We start from the raw sequence: 26,806 nt of genomic DNA, 5'->3' as shown, positions 1-26,806 counted from the left end.
TGTGACAGCCGCCCTAGGAAACTAACACACCAACCTTCATTGTCAATATAGAGAGAGGAAAATTCTCAAGAAAAGGTCCAAGCGAAAATAAATTCATGGTTGCAGAACAAGTGAACAGAACTCTAGGCGATGTTCATAGATCCCTCTAAAGTCAGCGTTTCTCATCTGAGGGTGATCCCCCACGCCAGGAGACACTCGGCAGTGTCTGGAGATAAATTTGTTTTTCACGACGGGGAAGGGGGTGGTGGCATATGCTACTGGCATGTAGTGGGTAGAAATCAGAGAAGCTGCTCGACATCCCACAGTGTACAGGGCACCTCTCACCCCCACCGCAGCAAAGAATGACCTGACCCAAAATGCCAACAGTGCCACTGTTGAGTAACCCTGCTCTAAACTCACACAACTCAGAGAATTCTAGAACGATAGAAAAAGGAGAGGGTAGAGTCAGAAAGTCCTGGGCTCAAGTCCTGTCTCTTACTTCCTAATTTGACCTCCTGATTTAAGAGTCTTAGTCCCTCTTGTGTCTGTTTTCTCAACATTATAAAATGGTGATAACTCTGTCACAGGGTTCTTCTGAGAATTAAGTTTAAACACCAGAGAGCAGTTTATTTTAAGTCATCAGTTAAAGTGCTAAATACCAGTTAACAACAACCCAATTATAAAATGTTTTGCCTCTTGGCAAGGGAAGGAACCTGGGGGCTGGGGGGAGGAGGGCAAGGAGGGAGGCAGGTAAGGGGGGAAGGCAGGTAAGTGGCTGGTGAAGAGAGTCGAGTCTTATATCCCTAAGACCAGCCCCCCAGGTTTGTTACAGATGCTGGTTCTTCCCTTACAGGCTCTCTGCAGCTAAAACCAAGCTGGAACTGACCCCCAAATGCAGTCCTTAAATGAGATAAGGAATGTGAACGTTGCCGGAACATGCCAGGTCTTCATCCTAGGGCTCTCCTACCCCCTTGCCAACAAGACCCAATCCCAAGACCACCTGCCGGGCTGGAACTTGAGGTCCCAACTCCGCAGTGCCCGCCTCCGGAAATAGCAAATCCAGTCTCCTAACCCTGCACACTGCTCCCTCCTTGACCAAACCAGAAACCTTCCCCACCCAACACCATGGAACATCATGCTGAATGAAGGAAGCCAGGCTCTAAGGAGGGCGTTCGTATGATTCCACTTGTACGAAGCTGAGCCGCTGGCAAAACGGAATGACTGTGATGAGAGTCAGGACGGTGGTCGGCCTCGTGGGTGGGTAGGTGGGGGGGGGGGGGGGGGGGGGAGGGGGGGGGAGGGGGGGGGGGGGAGGGGCGGGGGGGGGGGGGAGGGGGAGGGGCTTCCAGCGAACTGGTCATGTTTCTTGTCTTGGTGGTCACAAGAGTGTGAGGACTTTGTAAAAAGTCATCTAGGATTTTTGCACCATCCAGAACTTTTCTTACACTTAAAAGTGAAAATCAACCTGTCCCATAACGCCGGCACCTCCACTCGACCATCGTGGGGACAAAGAAAAACACTGTGTCCAGGGCGCAACCAGTCCGGCAGCTGGGCACTGGGCGAGTGGTGGGCGCGCCCCTCCCCCCTGGGACGTCGGTTTTCCCTCCAAGGGACCCGACTCCTTCTCCCTTCTCGGGGTTTGCGGGGTTTTGTTGGAGGTCAGGCGGCGACACAGGTCTGGGCTTGGCACCTCGCAGGCGACCTAAGAAAGCCAGCGCGGCCTTTAACGACGGTCTGGGAAGAGACTAAGGCCACTTCTCCATTCGTTAGCCCCGCCGCAGGTTCGTTTCACCTTTTTCCTCCCGGGGCGGGGCCAGGAGGTAGGCGTGGTAGGGGCGGGGGGATGGGCGGGGCTTAGTGGAAGGGGCGGAGAAATCGTGGGCGGGGCCTCGCCTCGGAACGGAAACGCGAACTACAGCTCCCACAACACCCCGCCGTCCCGCGGGTGGCCTCTGTCGTCGCGAGAAGCAGCCGCTGGGGCGTCTGCGCGGACAAACGGAAGTGTAGGTGACCGTCTGAGACAGCACCGCCAAGCTGGGAACCGGGGAGATGGCAGAGACAGAACCCAAGACCGTGCAAGATCTCACCTCGGTGGTAAGGGACGGCTGTGCGCGGCGCGCCCAAGGCCGCCGCATCCCCGGGGGGCGCCGGCAAAGTCCGCGGACCGAGGCGCCCTCTCCGCGGCCGCGCGGGGCAGGTCTCTGGAAGCCAGGTTTCTAGAGGCTTCGCGGCCGCGGCCTGGCCACCTTGACCCCCCGGCCGCTGGCCGTAGGCCCCTGCGCCTGCTGACGTGCCCAGCCAGACCCGCCCCCCGCACCCAGCCCCACTCAGTCTCGGTGACCCCGGCTCCCCTCAGCTCCCCTCCCTACCCACTCTGCTCTGCGCGCCCCACCCCAAAACACCCGACGCCTTGGGAATCGCAGCGGGCCCAGACGGGAGGGGGCGTCACCAGCCCCCCGAGTCTAATTTGACAGGTGGGGAAACTGAAACCCGGATAGGGAAATCGAAGGCCACGGAGCTGCGGAGAATTGGGGCCGGAACCCGGAATCCTGGTCTCCCCGTGGCACCAGGGCTCCTATCCTGATCCCGTGAAGGTGTCTCGGGGTAAGCGTGGGCTGTTGTGTTTTGTTGTTTCACAGGTGCAGACACTCCTGCAACAGATGCAAGATAAATTTCAGACCATGTCCGACCAGATCATTGGAAGAAATATCCTTTATTTGTAATCAGTCTCTGAGGGGCCTTTGGATCCCAGTTTCCGGATGGTGGTGGCGATAAGTGGGTGGTTTGCAGGTCAACTTCCAGTAGTCATTTACCAGATTTTTTTTTTTTTTTTACTGAGCTTAGATGCACACTTCCTGAGAAGTACTGTGCAAAGAGCTGGGGATACAGCTGAGCTAGATCCCTGGCTGCGAGGAACTTACAGTCTACCGGTAATGCTGCCTAGTATGATCGACTGTTGACTGTGAGCGAAGCATTTCATGTGTATCTCTCCTGTGATCCTCACCATCACCTGATGAAGAGGTTGTAGCGTTACCTTTGTGTAGCGGATGAGGAGCCAGGAAGCTTAGAAAAGTGAAAGAACTTGCCCAGGTCCCATCACTAGTAAAGGGCAGGGCTGGGATTTGATCCTCACCCCGGACTCCTGTGCTCTGAACCAGATTCTAACAATATCCAAAGGGAATTGGAAAACCACTTTCGTGAAGACACTGTGTTGAAGGTTGTAGTCTGCAGGGCCCTGGAGGAGAGGGGTAAGAAATGGAAGCTGTTGGTGCCGTCTTTAACTTCCCCACTTGATGACATGAGCAGTCGCATTGATGACCTGGAGAAAAACATCGCAGACCTCATGACACAGGCCGGGGTGGAAGAGCTGGACGGGGAAAACAAGATCCCTGCCACACAGAAGAGTTGAAGGTGAGGGGAGCGAGGGACAGTAGAAGTGTGGTGCATGTCCCTGTGATTTTGATGTAGTCGGACTTTCTCTGGATCTGTCCCCAGCCAGGATCTAGCAAGCGTCCCTTGTATTGTTTCCCTTGTGGACTCCAGGCTTTGAATTTTTCATGCCAGACTAATTCCTTATGAAGAATTTATTTTCCCTGTTTTTATCAATGAGACCTAGATCTCTAGTTAAGACCATTAGTTAATATTAGATAACCCCTGAGTTTATATCATTACGGCGAAAACAAGGAAGTGTATTTTGTTCGCCTGATAATTCTTATCACTGGCAGATTTTCCAATGGTTTGTTTTGTTTTGTTTTGTTTTTTAAAGAGAACACCCACATTGCCACCTTCATAAATGCCATAAGTTCTAAGGATTCTCTTGGGAACACCCCCTGCACTAGATAAATGCAAGGACAATGACTGATTATGACTTAGATGACCTAGATTGTGGCCACATTAAGCCTTCGCCCTAGAGTTGATTTGTTTTTCCATTGCATAGTTACAGATATCAGGAGAGACTAATAATCAGAAATACCCGTTACAGCAAGATAGCTAGACGCACAGATGACTGCCATGTTCTCACCATAGTGGGTTCCTTCATGACAAGCCTTTTCCTGAGTGTGGTGGTTACTTCATTGCAACCCAAACGTAGTTTTTAAACTCCCTTTGTTCCCATCCCATTTTTAGCATTTTAATTCCCTATAAAAATTAGGTTTACCGTGAATGTTTAGGTAACTAGAGTACCAAGCAAAATACACAGTAAAAGACACCAAATTCCTTTTTTATTTTCTGAGCATGTCCTGGCTGGACCAAATGATAGGTAACTATGAAGTACGGGTTGCTTTGAAGTCCAAGGAAATAAGTAGAGGTTTAGGAGGTAAGAGACTTAAATTTACTGTTATCTTAACAGTAGATTGGGTTGATGCACTGTGTCAGTAAATCACGTAGTTGTTTTGTGTGGTTGTCATCTTGATTCCTTATAGACTTGGGCAATGTCCTGCCAGTCTTAGGAGCTTCTCTGGGTCTCATATCGTCTGGCCGTCAAAAACCCCATCAAGTGAAAGAGAACAGATTGAAGAATTTCTCGAGTGACAGGCATAATGCAAGGAAAGGAGTGGGAGTAGAAAACAAATTCACAATAATCTTTTTAATAAAGATTTTCATTGTAGTTTTGCTAGGATATTGTGCAGAGAAAATACATTTAATTCAAATGAGGATTGTGAAAGGATTTTTAGTTGCTAATTCTATGTATTATTTTTATTTGTCCTTATAGAATGAATAGCACGTTGATGGCTTTTGCTTTTTCAACAGGTTGCTCATCTGCACTGGAATCTGGAACACCCTTTTTACAAGCCAAGAGAAGACAGATGGCTTTTTGCAACTAACTACTATGTGTAGACAGGTTTTATATTATAAAGTGTGCATTCTTCTTACCACATACTATAGAGTTAGTTTATAGAGTGATCTCCCTCCCCTGCCTCCCATGTTTCCTGAACATGGTAAATTCACATCTTGGACCTTGGTCAGTTGTGCTATTAAACACTAAAGCTTTGGCAGTTCCTGCATACAATTGTCAAATTTTTTAGTGTATTTTTGTGAAGTTATTTTTTTTCTATCATTCCCTTTGTAGTAGTTGCTGTTTGATAAAAGTTGCTGTGTAATTTTTTTATTAGACATAGGATAGATCCTTGGTTATAATAAGATTTTGTGAAGTAAGGCATTTATAGTTAAGGTTCTTTGATTCTCAGAGTGACTGATGAGTGAACACCAAATAGTGTGTTGGCGATACTTTCCAAGTGGTTAAAAACATTTAAAATTGTGTATTCAGAAATATCTGGCACTACTCTGTCGCCAAAACTCGGAATGGAACCATGATTTTATGCCTGAGTCCCTGAGGTCAGGTGCTACAGTAACGAAGAGTGACCACGGCCACTTTAGTGTTAGAATTTTTAAATATGGACAATGACAGAGTTGCCTGATGTGATGAGGCTTTCAGCGGTTAGAGTTTTGCATGAGGTTTGAACCTTCAGTAGGACCCTACCTTGTCCATCTACAGCAGTTACCATAGGAAATCTGGCAGGACTTTACAACTAAGCTACTCCATCTTTTGAGCTACTGGCTGGGAAAAGAAACAGGAAAGGGAAACAGACCATGTTAAGTCCATGCCTACTAAATAACTAGTTGTAGGCTTGAGTTTTTAAGAAATAGTTTCTTTAAACTGGTTCTTACCTAAATTCGAGCAGGGTAGTGGCTTTATTACTGATAATGGGAGACAGGGAAAATAACTCCTGCGGCTCAGCCTGCAGTGTCAGGAGTGCTGAGCCCCAAGGCAGTGTTGATGGGAAGGAGACCCATGCGACTGTCACAGCAGGATGACTTTGTATAGAGAACATGGAAGAAGTTGGGGAATGGAACAGTGCTTTGGAGAGGGAAACCCGTAGTCAACACAGTATGATTTTTTTAAAGTTTCCTATGTCACTAGTCTTAATTGTTTGAATTGCAAATATATAATAATATTAAGGAATAATTTGTCCTATTTATAAATTATATGGGGAACACAGAGGAGTTGATTTCTTCTGGGATAAAATGAATTCCCCACTGTTATCACCGAGCCACAGAAACTCCCTCACTGGGCCGGTAGGTCGCGAGGTGTGGCCCTGAAAGCCCAGAGCCAGCTGGACTCAGGGACCGGATGGAACCGCGTGCAAGATGCTTCCAGGCCTGGGAAATGGCAAGTGGACAGTCGGGATGTAAGCAGTTGGCCTCCTTAAGTAACAGGAATGTTTCCCCTGACCAAAAATACCTGCCATGAATAAAGGTGCCTGAAATCCTGCTGTTGACGCTTCCTTTGTGTCAAAAATGATTGGTTTGGTTTTCTGCGTTTTCATACCATTTCAGATGATCGGCTAGAAGCTCTGGAAGGATTCAGTACCCATAGCCAAAGTGGGGACGGGAGGCACGGGGGAGACTGTGGTGCCAGAAGGGAAGCCGAGGAGTGTGGAAGCCTCAGGCTGCAGGGCTCACCGGCCAGAGCGAAGGAGAGCGACGCCCTCCGGGGTCCCCAGGGAAACCTTCACGAGTGTGCTCCCCAGGACACTCGTCCCTGAGAAGCTCCAGCAAAGAAGGGTTTGTGCTCACTTGGGGGCAGCATCTTCCTGGCTCATGTGATTCACCTGATGAAAATTCGCAACGCAGATTAGCTCAGGAGGGGCTCTGAGCCCCCAGAGCAGAAATGGGATTTAACTCACCTGCCAGTTTCCAAGTTACTTAACCAAGGATTTTTTTTTAATACTTGGCACCTAATTAACATTTCATAGAACCTGCATGTGGTGTGAAACACACCTGGGGAGATGGCGGTTAAAGAAATCCAATAAATAGCTCCGGGTTCACTTTATAAACACTCGCTTCACGTTCCCCAGCCTCCAGGTGAAGTTTCAGCCTGGGCTGAGGTGCCTCCACATTGTACAAAAGGATGCTTTTCTTCACACGGTCCCTGTGAAGTGCAAAGTGCAACACCTGCTGAGTTACGGGCCTGATCACCCATAGTCGGGTGCTCAGGCCACAGCCTCCTGGGCCCGAGGCACAGCTATTTCCCCTCCAGCCCGCCCCGGCGACAGGGTTCCAGGCACCCTCCCTGTCCTGGAGCCTCTGCTCTGCGAAGGCTTCTAGCGTGGTCAGCATGGCCCCCGTCTAGTTCCAGGCATAATCTTTGGGTGCAGGAAAATCTGTCTGCCTCTCTTATTCTCCAACTATTTTTTGTTCATTTACAGGCCCATGAAGTTCCTACTCAGCTAAGAAATACAGCTAGCATGGAGTTGTTTGCAGCAAGCAAAACAGCCTTAGGTTTGATTAAATGCCCTCTTTTTCCAAGCCCGGAGGCCCCATCAGCTTCCTCATTTGGCCTCTAGATAATCCTGCTTTCATTCAAGCCACAGGATTTTTAAATGTTTTAACATTACTTTATCAATTTATTTTTTCTGCTGTTTCATGTCTGAAGTGCCATTGTGTTTGAAACTTATCAGAACAAACATACAGTACTTCAGGTGATTAAAGGTTCATCTGCCTTTGTGAGTCCTTGGAGCCCTTAACCGCACTTAGAGCATCGTTGCTATGGGGACAGAGAGTCCAACCAACAACTTACAATGAACTTTTTAAAATTCTGTTTGTAAATTGAAGGTTTCCTGTGTGGATAACTATGTTCTCTTTTTTTATTCTGTAGTTTACATATTATAATTAGATTAAAATGGGGGAATTTTCACAGTATGTTGTCAGATCTAACCCTGAAAATAAACTGGCAACAGTTAATGATTAGTAACAGCTACCAGCACCTATGAAAGCGTTTATAATAAACCACCGTGCTGTGCAAGCATTTTGTTTACGTTATTTGGCTTCATCTCTTGACAACCCTGAGTTCAGTTTTTATCTGATCAGCCCGTTTTAAACAGAAGGAACCCAATGCTGGGCGACAGTTGACCGAGGTCACACAGCTGGAAGCAGGGACCGTGGAATCGCCACCCACAGCTGTCCACCCAGGTAAGATTTCCAAGTATTCATGGCCGGGCTGCCTGGCAATCAACAACCCGGATCTTGAAATTCAGTTTCAAAAGGCTAATTTTGCATTTTCAGTTAAACATGACCTAGATTATATAATAAACATGCTTGATGTGAATTTTTATTCAGAATTCAAAGTATTCAGGGCTGCTAGAAATGTGCTGGACCAGCATTTTTAAGTTCTTTGAGAACAACTATAGAAACAAATCCAGTTCCGTTTCTCACAATGTTTGCCTTGATAAACCGCGGGCAATACTGGCTGCTGATTTTCAGTTGTTTCCCTGCTAAAACCCCGTGAGTACAGAGGTCTTAAAAAGGTGCCTTTGCAGCCATCACCTGGAACCTTGGTCTCCTGCTAATAATGCTAAGCGTCTGCCTTTAGCTGCGGCCTCTTTAAAACTTTGCATGAATGAAAAGGGGGTGGGGGGCAGGAGCAAGGGATGTGAGTCACTGCCTAAAAACAAAAACCAGAGGGAATGTGACAGAACATCACACTCACCGACCTCACAGATCACTTTGGAAATAGGAAAGGAGTCTGTTTCTACAAGTCAGGTCGACCTGCTAGGAAAGAATCAGTTCTAGTGCTTGGCCCTCACACGCTGAGGCTTCCACCCAGAGAGGTTCCTGGAGGCTCCTCGGCCACCTGCCGAGGACGAGATCTAGATCTAATAGACACAGAACACCTGCGTCCGCGGGGCGGGGCCCTGGCGATGCTGGGGAAATGGAAGGTTCTGTCGCTCCCTCCTTGAGCAAGGCCGAGCGCATTCATGTGCACGTACATAAACTACATACACGTCCCAGGGATGCTGTGCTGCTTCGTGGTGATCATCTTGGCTGTATATTTATACTTTCCTACTTTGTGGACATCTTTTGACCAATGATTCATATTGATCACTGGCAAAACGTCTACCTTCCAAAAGGAACAGTATCATTTCCCAATAGTTAAGAATTCAGGATGGAGCAGTTTGGAAGCATTCAGCTGCGAAGGGGGCTGTAGTGTCTCACAAGGGAGGGCAGCCCCAGGGAGAGTGAATTCCACACCCACAGGGCCATCAAGGACCCAGAATGCCCCACCGAGGCGCGGCCCATGGAAAGAGAGCGCCTTCCTCCTTCCCCCTCGTCTCTGTCTAAGAGTGAAGAAAATGTTTTCCCCAAGTTGTTCCTACTGTGCTGCCCTGGCCTCAACCCCTCAGAGCGCTCGAAGGTTGTTGACATCAAAAAGTTTTCTAGCTGGAATCTTTGTCCATCTAATCAGCCCTCAAAAAACCCCATTCCTAAACCACTGCTGTAGTTTTACTACCTCTTAACCTTTTATGGGTCGTTAGAAGTTGCCATCAAAACCCAGTGTTTCCAGAAAGAAATTTTAAATATTAAATATCTTAAAACTACAGGCCTGTTATGTGGAAGAAAACCCAGTTAATTTTAATGGGCTATGGATAATCATCAGAAAAGTCATTTCTGGAAACTTGAAGAATATGCTTGTTTCTTTTAATGATACATTCTCCCGGAAATAGACCACTTGACTGATTCTGCTCCAGAATCCTACTGCGGCAAAGGATGGGCCCAAATTCTTCGTGGAACAGAAGCCTGGGACTGGCCTGGTACACGGATTGCAAAGCTGGCAAAGCTGGAAAAGCTGCAAAACAATGTCCTGCAAAGAAAATCAGACTTCCCCCTTGATAGGCAGACAGCTCTGATGGATGCCTCTCAATCAGAACCTATGTTCCTTGGGCCCATAATTAAGAAACTTAGAAAGACTCTTGAAACCAGCTGGAAAAGTATGCTGTCTTGCCAGCAGAATTTCAAAAAGGTTGATGATTACCATGGGTCAGCCTTGGGGTCCGTGAGCCCTCATCACGGTTGATTATATGAAACATATATTTTGCCAGCCTCGTCAAAAGGAAATACAGTAAGATTCAGTGGGTCAATCTCATTTTCTCGAGCGCAGACAAGGCTTCACAAAGATCTGTGACTCAACCTTGTTCTCCCCGGAAGGAGAAGCAGAGTCTGTGCGACCCCTCTGGCACAGCTGAGCCAGTGTTTCTGGAATCACTGACTGAGAACATTTTCCTCACCATCAACTGCCAGAAGTTTCTTGGGTTTATTCAAGCTAATCTGTATTCCAGAACAATTCTGGACGAGATTTGTTAGTAATACTTCAACAAGGTGCTGTTTGGCAAGTTCTGAACTTAAAGGATCTCTTTTTGTATTATACTAAGTAATCTAGTAAACTGAGCAAGAATTCTTTGAAATGAAAGCAGAGCCTGAGGCTGGGGCCCAGCAGCCTGAGTTTTAACACGACCTCCAGGAGATTCTGATCTCCCTCAAGTGTGAGAACGAGGGCCCTAGGGTGCCAACTTGGGTTGTCTGATAGCTCTGGGGAGTCAGACTAGTCTAAACACAAGAAATCTCTGGGGGATTAACATGCAGGTTCCCGGACTCCTCTTTTGTAGATTCTGATCCAGTACATAGGGGACAGGGGCTGGGGATCCATGTCTTTAATCAATTCTCCAGTCATTTTTTTTATATTCCTTCCTACACAGGAAAACACTGCATGGAGAAACGGGGTGGCAGGGAAAAGCGTCTCACTCTGAATCACTCGGGCCTGGGCCGGTCCTAAGGTAATTTAAAAGGAATTGATTCTTAATTACCCAGCACATCGGAGCACAGGGATAGAGCACGACCTTTCGGGCCCCGTGAAATGAGGAGCTCGCCCTCCCGCCCAAGGAGCTGAGCGTGAAGAGCCCTCACTCCACGAGGACTTGAATCACTTTAAATCAATTTGCTTCTTATTAAGATGCACTTCCATGAAAAATCATTCCAACTCTTCAGCCACTAAAGGACAGCCCATCATTTAAAGCTTCCTGAGTGTGTCAGTTGCTTAAAAAGGTTTTAAAGAGTATGGTAAATATTTTACCAGAAGGATAAGTTATTCAATAAGGAGATTATTTATTAAAAACTAGTAATTTATTAGTTCATGTGTCTCTATTTTCATGAAAATGCATTCTTTTCATCTGGGCATACTTTTCTATGCCCACAGCAGATTAACCTGTGAGTTGACAATTCTGTTAATACATAAATATTTTGCAATATAATTTAACTTGTGAAAGTAACAAGATTTTACTAATAAGAAGACATATCTGTAAAATTACATTTTAAAAGAACTCTTGGAGGGTTTTAAGCATAGTTTCATGTACTTAAAAAGAAATCATGTTTGCTATTTTGGAAGAAAGAACAAGTTTCTCATTTATCTTTTGAGTCATCCATCCTAAAGGAAATAACTAACGCATGACTGTTTTTCTTCTTATTGGTAAGAAGGAAAGCATTTAATGCTTAGGCCCAGAACCAAGGTATTGAGTTCAAGTATTTACGGTCAGATATTTTATTTCGATAATAAAAAAAATAGAATAGTTTCCGTTGCAAGCAATGACTAAAAATGGCTTTAACAGTAAGGATATTTAATGACCTCATAAAAAAGTCCAGAGGTAGGCAGTTCTGGAGATGTTTAATTTATTGGTTCCACACGGTCCCGACTCCAGGCCAGCTGCTCTGTACTTACCTTGACTTTCCCCTCATCCTGGCACACTGTCTCCACGCATCACATCTAGGGACCAGCCAAACACCCCTCCCAAAACCCTTTCTTCCTGTCCGCCTCTGCTGTGGGTTGAGTTGTGTCCCCTCAGAAGGTATGTTGAAATCCTATCCTGGGACTTCAGAATGTGACCTTATTGGCAAACAGAGTCTTTACAGATGTAATCAAGTTAAGATGAGGTCATGCTGGATTACGATGGGCCCTCATCCAATGACTGGGGTCCTTTTAAGAAGAGAAGAGACACAGAGGGACACAGAGACAGTGCCCTGTGATAACAGAGGCCAAGACTGGAGTGATGTGTCCGCAAGCTAAGGAGTGCTGACAACACCAGTAGCTGGAAGAAAGGCAGGGAACAGATTCTCCCTCACAGCCTCTAAACAGAAACCCACCCCAGGACACCTTGATTTTGGACTTCCGTCTCACCTTGATCTCTGCTTGGGATCTGCCCTTTGTCCTGGAAGCTCAGAACCCTCCCTTCTTTCCCAGACCTCACTAACTCATTCAGACTATCTCTGGGTGCCTGGCTTAGCATTTTACAGCCGGCTTTTTAAAAGAAATCGTAACTGGTATATCAAGGGTTAATTTGCTTTCTAGAGTTTTTTTTTTTTTTTTTTTTTTTTTTTTTCCCTAAGCAAGAAAATTGGGAATTCAGTTAGGTCTAAAATTCATCTGAGGCTTCTGACAACTTGTTTGCGGACATAACTGCTCTGGTGCTGGCAACTTTAGTAATCAAAGAGAAGCTTAAGAAAAACTGAGCACTGCAAAAGAAAGAGGGAAATAATAAATTTGAATTGAGTCCACTCTACCAAACATTTTATTGTGAAGATTTTCAAACATACGGCAGAGCTAAAAGAATTTCCCCAGTGAGTACCTGTATCCACACCACCTTGGTTAACACGTGATGGTACTTGCTTTATGGTAGCTCTGTTCTCTTTCCATCCTTCTCCCCATCTGAGAATTAATTTTTTAATTAGATGATTACCAAATTGCTCTGGGGGCTCTTTGTAGGGAAAGTACAGAGCAGACTCTGGGCACTTACTTTCCAAGTTCATCAGCCCAGGATAGAAGCCCTTCATACCTGGCCCCCCACCCCTGTGATACTGCGATTTATAGTAAGAAATGTGTATTTGGTCGTTGTCCCGTTTCTGGCTCAGATCCTAAACCCCTTGGAATTTCCTAAGTGATAAGAGCTATAGAGGTGTCTTGATATCCAGAACAAACCACACCTGAGTTTATGTTAATGAGGTGATTTTTGGAAACCACCTAAGGATGGGGGCTGGTTGCCAGGGGAAACAACCCTGTGATTGGAGCGTTGGAGCTCTCAGTCCCACCCCCCAGACTTCCAGTTGGCAAGAGGGGCTGGAGGCTGAATCTATGGCCAGTGGCCAGTGATTTAATCAATCATGCCCGGGTGATGAAGCCTCCGGTAAAAACCGAAAACGGGGCTCAGAAGGCATCTAGGTTGGTGAAGCAGAGGGAGAGTGGTGCACCTGGAGAGGGTGTGGAGGCTCCATGCCCCTTCCCACACCTCGCCCTATGCAGCTCTTCTGTCTGGATATTATCTATTAAGTAAAATATCTTTCTGAGTTCTCTGAGCCGCTCTAGCAAATTAATCAAACCCGAGTAGAGGGTCATGGGAACTTCTGGTTATAGCCGTTAGCTCACAAGCACAGGTAACCAGCTGGGCTGTGACGGGAGCCTGAAGTGGAGAGTGGTCTTGTAGGACTGAGCCCTTAACCTGTGGAGTTCGATGCTGCCTCTGAGTAGATGGTATCAGAGTTGACTTGAATTACAGGACACCCAGCTGCTGTCGGGGAATTGCTTGGTGTGGAAAAACCCACATGTGGGAGTTGGAATCTGAATCTTACCCCTCCCCACGCTGCACCTCAACCAACACATTTCTCTGTTCATTGCCCCTGAAATATGTCCCCAACCCAACCTGCATCTCTGCCTGGCAGCCTCCTATTCAACGTTTAAGACCCAATTCAACTGTTCCCTTTCAGAAAAAAAAAAATAGCCTCCGTCCTCTCAAAGAGAGGTAGCCTTCTTCTTCTGTGATCCCCAAAGTATTTTAAACATCCCTTTAACACTTGTCACATTGTCCTCAAACTCCTTACCATGTGTCTGTCTCCCCCACTGTCTGAGGGACTCTGGAGACTTTATCGTATTATCTTGAAGTTCCCTTTGGCGCCTGGCACAAGTCCTGGCACGTTGCAGGTATGCATGTGTTAGGCAAATGGACTGAAAGAGAGCTAGCTGGAACTCTCTAAAATAAACTAAGTAGCCCCACTTGTAAGTATGCAAACCTACTTAGAAGTGTCATGTCAGAATTTAAGTCCAAGCTGCCTTGTCCCTCCTGTCATCACTCCCATTAAGTGGACCAGCCTGAAAGCTCACATACATGTTAGTGAAGATGCACACCGTGACCCTTGTTCTTCTGTGTAAAGGATAATTCCGCCACAACTAGAAACATGAAACAGTATAATGTCGGAGCAGGTGTTTCCTAAAGAGTGTATAAAAACAGCTGCTACTCAAAACAAAACAAACAAAAAGTTCAGTGGTTAAGCTGGGGAAACACCAAACTAAGCAAAGTGCACAGGTTTCTTTTCTACAGTATTTCTCAGAACTTTCAGTCCCACGTGAATTTCAAGCAGCTGGGGAGAAGGGTTTCCAGCACAGAGCCCTTTTGCAAAGCGTGGAAAGGCCAGCTGCAGCGACATGCCGTGGAAGACCCCGCTCTCTCTCAACTCTGTTTACCTGTTTTGCTTCCTACCCCTTGACCACCATCACGTCCTGCATTTCAGGCTTAATGTTGAATTTCTCATACTAAATATTGTGCCAAACGTGGAGGTGATGGAGTTACACTGGGCTTTGCTAACTTTCGGTCTGGACATAGCCCGTCGTTTAGCTTAACTCAGGGGATCTGGTGTGGCACCAATCAGCAGGAGGCCGCCGGGAGAGGAAGGTCCCAGGCACCCACTGAGATGTGTCATTGTCACGAAAGAAACCTGTCCTCAAAAAGAATCTGTGTTATCAACATCCAAAGCCTTAAGGAAGCCAGTACTGCCTTTAGAATCGCTGGGGAAATGCCCAGCACCTAAAATCAACAAAAAGATGTATTGCATGTTTCATCTTTTTGTCAGTTTCATTTTGTGACTAGTGTAGTAAAATTTGGCTACCTACTACCCATCTGTTTTTTAAAGTGTGCGGTAGGTTTACATTTTCTTGCAACCATTTAAGTAAAAATAAAATTTTAATGAAAAAATATAAAGAATGTTTCCATACCCTGCAGCCTACCATTCTAAAAATGGCTGACTGGCTGTGCTGGCTTTTCCGGGCTGACCTGGAAGCACAGTTGTCTTCCAGGTTCTGTGCCCAGTACAGTGCCTGGCAGAAAAAAGATGCCCAGCAAACACTGGATGGTGGGATGCACCTGTGCAATGGAAGCCTGCAGTCAGAGAGTAAGTGGACCCCAGTGAGCCAGTCTCACAGGTCTGCAGCGGCCTGATGGGGAGAGGGGCTCTCAGGGTGTCATCCTGGCTGAAGGGAGATTTAGACTCCGATGCTGGCTACCTGAGACTTGGAGACCAATGCCCCTTGAGCCTCTGTATCTCCTTTCACTCTGGGCTGGGTGTTCAGCTCCCCACAAATCCCTGCAGAAGAGTCACCAACCAAGGGCTGGGGACTCTGTTCAGGGTACTTACATTCCTTATCATCACCATCGTGCTTTCAGCTACGAGTGACCGGTCATCTTTCTTGGATCCGGTAACTCACAGATTCAAGAAAGGGCATTTGCTGACTCTTGTAAGTGGGAGTTTGGGGGTGGATTCAGGCCTGGCTGTATCCAGGTGCTCATCACCACCAGTCAGCTCTGCTGTCCTCTGCACTGGCTCGCACCATCATGGTAAAATGACCACCAGCAGTTCCAGATTGCATCTCATACTCTCACCTGCCGATCCCTTCCAGAAAGAGCTTCCCTGGCCCAGAGTCCCCCTGCAACCATCCTGGGGTTGCCTCTCATTGGTCTGGCTTGGAGCACGTGCCTCTGAGCCAATCACGGTAGCCTAGAGGGATGGAATGAGCTGATTGCCCAGGCTTGGGTCAGTGCCCTCCCCTGAAACCAGAGTTGGGCTTAGCCCACTAATCAAAGCGCTGGAGTTGGGAACTGGGGAGAAGAGTTGGCTAAATAGAATCAGGTGCTGTTTCCCACAAAGAGTGAACCAAATAGTTCAAGACGATGCTCCTAATTTCCAGGTCTTTCCCACTCTTTCCCCCACTTTCCCACTGAACCACCACCTTCTTCAGCCAACCCAGTTAGCTTCCCCCATTGCCTGATAAACCCTGAGCCCCTTTTCTGACATAAACATGGAACCCAAAGCGTGTCTCGTCTTGTTACAATTCAGTTTAACGCTCAACTTGAGCCTTCAGTCAATTCATGGCTCTAAAAAAATTAGAGAACATTTATTTAACACCCACTGAATGCCAGAAACTATCGCATAGGGAGATGACAGATGTGCGGTTTAGAAAGAGCACTGCTGAAGGCGATAGGGCGCTGGGTTTGGAATGAAGCCGATCTGGTGTGAAGCCCAACTCTCACTGCAGGACTGGCTGCATAACTGGAAGGGCCCAGTGCAGAATGGAATGCGGGTCCTTTGTTCAGAAGCTATTAAGAATTTCTAAGGGGGGGGGAGGGTCCCTGAGCACAAAGCCCTGTGCACAGGTTACAGGCCACGAACCTGGCCCAGGCTTATCGCTCACGACCTTGGGAAAGTCATTGGACCACCCCAGCGTCCTGACTCTCATTTCTGTGAAGGGATTGCTGTGCACATCCCAGTAAGACCATGGATGTGCAGTGCTGGGGGGCGGGGGGCTCCTGTACCCATTTGGTGGGCGAAGGGAAGGAGAGAGAAGAGGGAATGGGAGGTAGGTGAGTGCGAGTGGAGGCCCCGTCTCCACCCACAGATTGAAAGATGAGCCTAGCGTCCAGACCCAGCCTAAGAGCCGCCCCAGACCTCTAGCTGCAGTCAGCCCCTGGAGTCGGGCAAGTCCCCAAACTCAAGAGAACTATTCACAAGAAGGTATGGCCGGGAGCCTGCATGATTTACTGCTAATTCTCAAAACTAAAGCAAACAAAGCCCCAAGAAATACGGCCTAGCCATGACCTTCAGCGTGAGACCAGAGCAATAAACAGATTAAAACAAAAGGCACCTGACCCACATGCAATGAAGAGGCAACGTGAAGTAATGGCTTTCCTGGGACCTATAACCCAATTCCCACCCCCTCCTCTATCCCGGGATGAGGAACTTGAGAGCCTTCCCTGCCTGACTTTCCCAAGCCTGGAAAGAGGAAGTGCTTGATGGGCACTTCCTCACACAGTAATTCATTTGATAGCCACAGTGACCTGGAGGCATTTTTATATATTCGTTTGTTTCTAAACAGAAGAGTCAATGACACCCCCAAGCTAGTTCTAGGATGTGCTGGCTCTTTTCCATCCCAGGGCCTTTGCATGTGCTGCTGCTTTTGCCTGAGATGCTATTCCTCCGCTCGACTCCTTACCTAGCGGACACCTATGTCTACCTAAATCTCAGCTCAAACGTCACTCCTCAGGGAGACCTTTTCAAATCTTGCAGACCTTGCCCTGTTTATCACTTTCATAGTGACCTGTCCTTACCTTTCAGAGCTCCTCTCATGGTGTGTAGGTGTATCTGTGGTTATCTGATTAACGTCTTTCTCTCTAGCCTGTAAGCACCAAGAAGGCAGGAACTCACCATTTTGCACACAACTGACTCTCCAATGTCCTGGACATTGCCTGACCCACACCCATGAATAGGTATTCACTGAATGAGTGAATAAGCTTGCCCAACATCACACAGCTAGTATGAAGCAGAGCTGGCATTCAACCCAGATCGCCTGACCCCTAAGTCAGTCCACGTTCCCACTTTATCTTGTTGCCAAATAGGAGAAAATATCAGTTACAAATAGAATAAAGAAAATCATTTTTTTTCTTTTTCCATGATAAAACTTTCCACTGTATTATGTCATGTTTTCTTGAACCCATACAAAAACATGAGCCTGCCCCTCAGAGACAAACCCCAGTTTCTATGCCTTCTCTGCCTCCAAAACATTAATAAATAAAAAATGTTATAATAAATAGATGAGCCAGGCAAAGAAGTTGTTGAAAGTCGGGGGTGGGGAGGAGCAGGCGGTGGGATTCCAGAGTCCCAGAAGCACAAAGGATTCTACAGGTCGTCTGGGCCCCCATCACCACTCTAAAGAGGGGGAGTGGAGGCACAGAGAGGTTAAGTGACCTGCCCCAAACCACACAGCGAGTTAATCCAACGTGAATCTCCTACTCTCAGACATATGCTCGTCCCACTTTCTGTGTTTCTGCAGCCAGATTGCAGCAGATGCCTTTTTGGTAGCTCAAGAAGATGCTTGCCTTGTTAAGCCCTGCCCGGCTGTGCCACCTCCTGGTTTCCTATCGCAGGGGTAGGACTACTGAGTGTCTAATGTCTTATTTGGGTTCCCCCAGCAGTGAACCCTAAGGTGTAAGTATGTGAGAGGTGAAAGAAACACATCAGGGACTGGGAAAGTGAGGCAGAGAAGGGAACGCAGCTGATAAAGGGTGGGTTGTCAAGCCAGCTTCCCCTGTGGGCACCTGGAGCTTGGTACCCCTGGGGCACTCTGGGAACCAGTCTAGGGCATGCCTCAGAGTTATCCCGTAAGGGGTAAGGAGGCTGGAATATTTATATACCAACTTCCATCAGCCATTGCTTGAGCCCTGCTGGGGGCGGAGGGAGTGGGAATGAAGTGGTGTTAATTCACTGGCGTTTGTGGCAACAGAGATTCCAGGGGCAAAATAAAGCTCTCAGGCGAAGAGCTGAAGGTTGCTGGCAAGTCAGGGGTCAAGTGGCAAAGGTGGGCAATATGGGAAGGGCACTATGGTGACTAGAATTGTGTCCCACCAAAAAGGTATGTTGAAGTCCTAACCTCTGCTACCTATGGGTGTGAGCTTATTTGGAAATAGGGTCTTTGCAGATGTAATCGAGTTAATAAGGGGTCATAATGGATTAGGATGGCCTGAAGTTCAATGACTGGGGTCCTTATAGGAGGGAAATTGGGACAGACACAAAACACCCAGGGAGAGGCCATGTGAGGATGGAGGCAGAGATTGGTGTGATGCAGCCACACACCAAGGAACGCTAAGGATGCCCAGAGCCACCAGAAGCTGGAAGAGCCAAGGAAGGACCCTCCCTCAGCAGCTGCAGAGGGAATGTGGCCCTGCTGGCATCTTGATTTCAGATTTCTGGCCTCCAGAGTATGAGAGAACACATTTCTGCTGTTGTGACCCCTCCACATTGTGTCACTTTGTTGAGCAGACCCAGGAAATGAATACAGGCCCCCTACATCACACCAGTCGACTATTGGTGATTAAAATTCCCTCGCAGCACCCACCGCTTGAAAGACCCTCCGTGCATGGTCACACAGTTAGCGGTTGGCAGAGCCAAGATTTTTATCCAGGTGTGGCTGCCCCCAAAAGCCATGGGATAAGTTTCTCTCCTTTTCTCCAATCGACCTTTCCCCCCAGCTTTGTAACCAAGAAAGCTGAGCTGACACTGCCAGGGTCCTCCTTAGCAGGCCAGGCGGCAGACAAATCCAGAATATTCCATGTGGTAATCATTTTAATGCTTCAAGCCCGTTGAGGCGGAGACCTTTCTAATACTCAGTACTCGGTTGAGAGAATGAGGGAAAGGGCTGGGACCTTTGTACTGAAGATACGGGAAGGTCAGGGGAGAGGCAAATGGCAGAGCCGGACACTGAACAGCGGTCCCCTTGCTGCAGCCAAGGCCCCTGCGCAGACCACCCTTCCTCCCCAGCCGGCTGCCCCTCCTTGGCCAGTGTTACCGGTTGGGGGCACAAGCATAGGAAAGAAGCTGCTCTGCCCTGCCTATTATGGGACGGTCAAGACATACTGGTTCCTGGGCTGACACTGGGCCCGTCAACATCAACAAGAGGCAATAGGAGGCTTGGCCTTTGATGAAAGGAGAACCCATGTGGCCTGGCGTAGCTGTTCCCTCAGAAATGCCAGCTCAAGTTGCACTTTAGTGTAAGGAATCCTGGCATATTTTTACAAGCCTCCATTTCTGTATGACTCCAGAAGTTCCAGGGAGGCAACAGCAGCCTGGGAAGGAGGAGAGAATTCAACTCCTAAGCACCCTACAGGACAGAAGTTTGAGGACAGCACAGATGGTTTGGCCAGGCCCGTGGATTGTGGAGAAAGGAGCACTCGGGGACAGCCAGGAGGCAGAGGCAAGCGGAGGTCACGATGTCAGCCTGCAGGGAGAAGGGTGAGGGATGAGTTAATATCTTTCCTTTGTACATTTCTTTATTGTTTGAATTTTATAACGGTCATATTTATGCATTACTTCTAGAATCATTCTCTCTTTCTTTGTATTTAATTCCTCGACAAGCACGAGGGCCCCTGCTGTTTTCCCGTGGTAACGGAGCTGCGGGGATTGGCGGGGAAAGGAACCCTAACAAGGCATTAGCTCCAGGTCCCTGAAATGACGGAGAAATCCGTACTTTAAAGGAGCATCTGGTTACTTCTACTCTGCTCTGTGGCAGCCTGGCCAAGGGGGTGGGCAGTGCAAGGTCACAGCCACCACGAGCAGCCCTAAATAGCTGGTTGCTTGGATTCGCGCTCCAGTTCTTCACTCCCTTGCTGAGCGGTGGGGGTCACATCCCCCTACCGGACCCGCGGGGGGCGTGGCGCTACCCACACTCTGCCGCAGGCATGGCCACGTGACTTGCTGTGGCCAATGGGAAGTGGCGCGGGGCCTCTGCACGAGGGACGTGCCGGGACGTGCGGCACCAAGCCGACCGCACGCGGACAGTGATACTTGGGAGCCTTTTCCTGCCAACCTAAGCCCGAGAGGGGGAAGCGGAGGCCGAGGCTCGTTGTCACCGCGTACCTGGCGTGCAGGTGTGTGTGTGCGTGTGTGTGTCTGTTATTTACCCACGGTTAGGCTCGTGGGTTAGATGGCGGAACCTGCGATCGCCTTGAATGATGAGAAAGCCGGCGCTGAGCTGCCGCTGCCCCACGGATGCTGGCAGCGCCCTCAGGTGACCTCGTTGGGTCACGTGACAGGGCACGCCTGGTCTCAGGTGGCCTGTGGACCCTGAACACTCAGCCATTTATTCAGTGGGTATAAGTGGTCCAGGGTCCCGGGCCTCTGAACTTCCCCGATGTATAGGCATAATGGGGACCTGGAAGAAAAGTGGCACGGACCCCAAGATACAAAAGGGAGATTGTGAAGACCAACACATGTTTAAGTAAATACTGTCAACTGAAAAAAAAAAAAGCACAACGTGAGAGCTGTGAGTTAATTTTTCATTGAGGCAGCATGAGGAGTCTAGCCCAGGAGACAGCATTTCAGATAGCTCTGAGAAAGTGCTCTAAAGAGGTTGGGGGAAGGTCAGTATGTGTGTGATTTTGGTGAAGGGGGGTACCTGCAATCAAGCACAGATTTTTGCAGAAGGTTGTTGCTAGTCTCCTAAAGGTTACTGCTAGTCACGAGCGGATGTCACCATAGGTGATTTTAGTGATATTCTACATATAAGGGGATGCGAGAATTGGGGTCATAAAATCTTCTGGAAGTATCTAACTGTCGGAAGGCCTGTTCCGCCAGTTCCCAGAGCACAGAGTGCCTCATTCCTGATCTCCACCCTGAACTCCTTTCAGGGGGTGTGGAAGGTCAGCACTCACAGCAGCTTGTGACTTCATCCTTGTAGAGGCAGATGGCAAGTGCCGATTTTTAGTTGGCAATATCTATGAAATGTCTCATTGCGCCGGCTTTGTGAATGGTTGCGGTAATACGCTGAGAACATTACTGCATTTGAGGGTAAGTTGCAGCTTTTGTTTTCTCACGTCACAAAACTTCCCAAGCGTGCGGGATACCTGCTGAGAGCTCATAGCCAGCTGTTGACTGAGGCACTGATGGTGGAATTATTTTTTTACGAAGGCTTCAGCGGTGACCATCAGGCCCCCTTGATGCTCCATGAAACAGATGGGGGGTGTTTTTTCTCACCCAGCAAGAAGTCGGGAAGGGGTCAGTTCCCTCTCCTGTATGTTTGGCTGGAGACAGTCACGTCGTTCCTGAACCAAATACTGCAAATGCGAATGAGATTGGCTTTATTTATTAAATGAAACATTTACTCTGTGTCAGGCATCATGCTAAGCACTTTACAGTACTAACTCAATCCTCTTGCAGCCCTATAAGAAGGGTGTAATGATTATCCACACTTTACAGATGAGGAAACTCAGGCCCAGAGAAGTTAGGCTACTTGGTCAAGGTTGCACAGCTTGTAAGTGGAAAAGCTGGGATTTTCATCTAAGCCGGCTGACTCCAGAATTTCCGCCCACACTCTACTGTCTCTCAATGCTCTCGGATGGTACAGACACATCCTGGAGCCAGGGGTGGGAGCAGCTTCTCCTGAGGGGTGTCTGCTTTGAGGACGGGGTAGCTGCTGAATGGAATCACAATACCTTTAGGAAGGAGAGCTGGGACGAATGCCCAGTAGGTCCCAACAGTGGTCTCTCCCCTTTCTCTCCTCCCCTTTATCTCTTTCTCGCCTCCCCCCGGGTCTGTGCTCGCATAAAGTGGACAGCTAAAAACTAGTAATTGCTCCTCTCCCATGATCTGTGACCCTTGTCATCCCTCTGCCCTTTCCCCTCACTTTCTTCTTCTCGCTCTTTGAGTCGTATTATGAAATGACTTTTGCAATGTCAGCCATAAATAGATTATGAGAAGAAAATCTTTTGATTAAACAAATTGTAATTTTCCAAAAGGTGGTGAGTAAACACTCTGGGATGCATTAGAGATCAGCAAATCTTGTTTGCGCAAAATCACGCTTCAATTTCTTTATATAAGCAGAAAATAGCAGTTCTCACGACCTTGCCAGAAGCCTCTTTGTGTCAAAGGATTGGTCTCACCATTTCAGTTTGCGTTGCTCAGAAGAGGCTGAGCCTTCCCATCCGGGTGGGAAAACACTTCTAATGGAACCAGGTGGGTCGTAGGCTTGCCCAGGGGCACTGAGCGGCTCGATCCTCCCATTCTACTGCAAGCGCCCAATCCCTTCAAATGAACACATTTTTAAGGGTGAATTATAAAGCGCCTTTACCAAGGAGGAGAAACACCCATGGCCTGGGTGCAGGAGGACTGAGTCCCAGGCTTGGAAGAGCTCTCGGTGGCTGTGCAGTTTTTGCTGCTGTCAAAAGCAGAATGTTCCTTTCAGCACCCTTCCCCGGTGGCTGCAGTGACTGCTTAAGCCACAGGCCAGAGAGGGTCTTCAGTGACGCTCCAGGGTGGATGTCACAGAAGCCACCACGGCCACATCAGCAAAACGGGGGGTTATTTTAAGGGACAGGCTGTCCTCATGGAAGTGAGGGCGGGCAGCGTTCCGGTTACTGGCACTGCGTGACACATCATCCCAAAACCTAGTGGCGAAAAACGACCACTTTTTTAATGCTTGAACATCCTTTGGGTCGGGAATTTGGATGGGGTGCAGCAGGAAGAACATGTCACTGCTCCGTGATGCCCAGGGCCTTCTCTGCGAGGCTCGGTGGCTGGTGGTCTTGTCTCTCAAGTGGCTGGTGGTTGACGCTGGTGGCTGTCTGGGACCTCGGCTGGGACTGTCAAGGGAGCACTTACATGTGGCTTCTCCCTGTGGCCCGGGCTTCCATGAGGAGGTGTCCCGAAGATCTCCAACTGCAGGGAGGGGGACTGCCCCACAGACTCAACTGCTGCCTCCTGAAAGCCATTGCCACATCTGTACCGAGGCCACACTTGCCATGGCCACACTGTGCCCATCCAGTGACGGAGTGTGGCAGAGACACTGAGCCTGGTCCACTCCTGGAGAACGCAGGACTCCTCTGACGGAGACCCTGGCTGGGGGACTCCCTGAGAGACCTGCGGAGCCTTCCCTGAAATGGCTCTCTAGGGGAGCAGAACCCCCCCTCCTTAGGTGTAGGCGGCACAGAGCGACCTTCCCAAGAGCAACTGTACGGTAGAAAAACCAAACAAATCAAGGTCAACATCAACAGTGATAAATCATGTTGATCGTATGTACCCTTCCTTGATAATGATGTGACAAGAAAGACACTTTACCTCTGAAAGTCTTGGTCCCCAAAACTCATCACCAAACTCTTACCATGAGAATAACATCAAACAAATTCCGAAACGGGAATATTCTACAAAATACCCAGCTGGTGCCGCTCAAAACTGTCAAGGTCATCAAAGCAAGCAAAGTCTGAGAAGCTAGGATAAGGGTTATAAGAAAGTACACGTCTAGGGGGAGGAAGATTTTACAGGAGCAGAAAGAATTGGGCTGGGCAAAGGAGTGAGGAAAGATGGGCACAGAAATTGGTCATTGCGAGCGAGGCTCTGCGCTCGAGAGGTCCTGGAGCTGCTGGCAACTCAGAGGAGACGTCTGTGGCTGGAGCCCCAGGCCACCCGCAATGTGCTGGCCTCATCCTGGGGCTGGTGACCCGATGGGGGCCCTCCTTCCAGGCATCGCATCCACGTACATCAGTATCCAGAGGAAAGAATATCAACACCTCCGGTAACTTTTTTTTAGCAAGGAGGAAACTGTCCTCATGGCCCGTTGGACCATCCACTGCAGTGAAAACAGGGCTACCCTGATTGGCTGCGACTAACCAGAATCTACCCCTGGGATGGAGATGGGATCACCCTCTCTTTCGTTTTTTGGGTGTTCTTAGCAAGGAGGGTGACAGTTGCCGGATTGGTACCAAACTACATCCACCACCCAGAGCTGGAGTGGATGCCGGAAGAGCCCTGGGAGGCTGCACTGGTGCAGGCAGGGGTCCAGACAGGGGATGGTGGTGCCTTAGACGAGCAGTGGACCCTGAGAACTGGATGAATCAGATGTGTATTTGAGAGGTGGAATCAATAGGAGTTTCTTATGGATTGGGTAGCTTGGTGCAAGAGATGAATTCTTTATATGGATTCAGTATTATACGGTGGTTTTCTTAAATTCAGTTTCATAGTAATCACACCCCAAAACCACAGAAAGCACTGTTGTATTATAAGTGTGAGCCTTCCGAGAGGAGTGATCGCATTCTCTATTAGTAACATAACATGAAATTCCGTAAGAATAAGGGCATAGTTTACTGGGTATGTTTTCTATCCCTACCAGTGACTTCACCAAATGTTCCAGTCTTGAGCACTTAGAATCAATTCAGTCCAATTTGGAGTAATTTTTAAAGGAAAAAAAAAACCATTGTATTCAGTCAATTCCATATTTAATAAAAGTATGCCACTTAAGACTTCAACTTGATTAAATTTAAAATATAAATGTCTTAAGTATAAAGTAAAACATAATGGCTTTTATTAAACCAGCCCCAGTCAAAAGCCCAGTTCAGATTTCTTGTGGTTTCACATCTGCATTTCCTGAGTCGTTCTTTTCATAAACAACTTCTGAAATCATAAAGCCTACGTTTATCAATGTGGCTATTACCGTCCTTTCTTGATGAATACAAGGAATAGAGCATTATCACATTTACTCCGCTCAGAAGGAAAGGTGGCCTGCCAACGTGTGTTATTACCGCCAAAAGGAATTCTATAATGAGTAAGCCCTAGGCAAATCATGGATTCCCTGCTCATATATGCTCTTATTCTGATAGGAGCCTTGTAAGCACTTCGAAATGGCTCTGAGCGATTACTTTGATATCCTTCAGAGCCATACAATTTGCTATAAACCTTAAACTTCATTTGGAGGCAGGTTAACCCTCAATTCATCCACAAACTTTTAAAGAAAACTGGGCAATTTCCCAAAGCAACTTACTCCTGAAAGGTGAGATAGTGTCTCATAAACTCAGCCACTTTACAATTGATAAGGACTACACTGAAAAATAGGACGATTCAAATTCAAACTACCTCAACAATGATAAATCAGGATTTTAGTTGTTTTTTGTTTTTCGTTTGTTTATTTTTGCTGTGGTGGTATTGTTTGGGGGCTATTTGGGCTTTTCGGTTTGTTAAATATTTTAATGATTGATGATACCTAGCATTGGCAGAGGAATGGATACTCTCGTAATACGTTGATAAGGATACAAATTGGTACAGCTTTACTGGAGGGTATTGTCGCAGTAGCTATTAAAATGTTTAGAATGCAGCACCTTCATTTCTAGATATTAGACTAAAGAAAAACTTACCCATGTGCAAAGAGACAAGAACAAAGATATTCCTGGTAGCCCTGGTTGCAAAAGGAGAAATTTATAAACAACCTAAAATCCATCAAGATGTAAATAAACAGTACTGTACATACTTTCAAAAAGAATTGAGCTAGGCCAGTCAATACCGATGATGATTATCAAGATATGTTGGTGGTGTGGGGGAGGGAATGTGGTAAAAAAATGAATCAAGTTTGAACATATGTTAGGGAATGCCCCCCCCCACTCTTTTTCTATATGGGTACATGTTTGGGTAGATCCTTGGAATGGGTCTGGAACTGTAGAATCTAGTCTAATTCATTCTAGTTGAACGAATTAATGATTGGACTAACACACATGGCTAGAATGTTTTCCCATTTGGCATCTGCCTTTCTAATTTTGTTCTGGAGTTTTAAACAGTGCAACTTATTTTCAAAACCTGTGGGTGATTCTCCTAAGAGGGAGAAGTCCCCTCAAGGTTCCAGGTGAGGTAGCCCTCTTTGCTGCCCAGCATGGCGACACACTTTACCTGGTCGAGATTTCACTTTGTAGTGTGGATTAGTGGTGATTCACAAACACTGGTGACTGTGCTCCTGGAGCCTTTATCTCTCCCCACCCCTCTCCCTCTCTCTTATTCCTTCTTGTATCCTTTAGATGGGAGTTTGAACATCCCTTCTGGGGAGAGACCTTCCATAGCAACCCCTAGCATAGGACAGGTCACTCTGCGATCTGTGCCCTGATGGTACCGGCTATGATCTCTCTTCAAACTCAGCATAACTGTGATTATACAACCATCCTGTAGTTACGTTCAACTAAGAAATATTCCTAACCTGCAGAAAATAGTGGAAGTAGACTTGTATACAGACCACCTAGACTTTTATACATGGTTCATTTATTCAGTATCTATCTCCCCTAGACCCCGAGAGTTACATAACCTCTTTGTGCTTCTGTGTATTGATGTTAAAAATGGGGCTCGGGCTTCCCTGGTGGCGCAGTGGTTGAGAATCTGCCTGCCA

At 47.6% G+C, this 26,806-nt stretch overlaps 1 protein-coding gene across 1 annotated transcript; it reads left to right on the top strand.

The window, feature by feature from the left end:
- Nucleotides 1-1,926: 1,926 nt before the first annotated feature.
- On the top strand, nt 1,927-6,251 carry HSBP1 (heat shock factor binding protein 1). The gene is made up of 4 exons (XM_061172970.1): nt 1,927-2,073; nt 2,619-2,685; nt 3,270-3,390; nt 4,729-6,251. The coding sequence occupies exons 1-3, from the start codon at nt 2,029-2,031 to the stop codon at nt 3,386-3,388; spliced, it is 231 nt and encodes a 76-aa protein (XP_061028953.1). The 5' UTR covers nt 1,927-2,028; the 3' UTR covers nt 3,389-3,390; nt 4,729-6,251.
- Nucleotides 6,252-26,806: the final 20,555 nt, after the last annotated feature.

The sequence above is a fragment of the Eubalaena glacialis genome, chromosome 18 (genome assembly GCF_028564815.1).
Source record: "Eubalaena glacialis isolate mEubGla1 chromosome 18, mEubGla1.1.hap2.+ XY, whole genome shotgun sequence".
Classification (NCBI taxonomy): domain Eukaryota; kingdom Metazoa; phylum Chordata; class Mammalia; order Artiodactyla; family Balaenidae; genus Eubalaena; species Eubalaena glacialis.
The sequence above is the reverse complement of the archived record's forward strand: the minus strand, read 5'-3'. Positions and strand labels throughout refer to the sequence as shown.

Excerpts from the sequence above, each read along its gene's own strand:
- HSBP1 (XM_061172970.1), top strand. The coding sequence starts at position 2,029 with ATGGCAGAGACAGAACCCAAGACCGTGCAAGATCTCACCTCGGTG. Across the intron at positions 2,074-2,618 it reads TGCAAGATCTCACCTCGGTG|GTGCAGACACTCCTGCAACA; the intron begins GTAAGGGACGGC and ends GTTGTTTCACAG. Across the intron at positions 2,686-3,269 it reads CGACCAGATCATTGGAAGAA|TTGATGACATGAGCAGTCGC; the intron begins ATATCCTTTATT and ends TAACTTCCCCAC.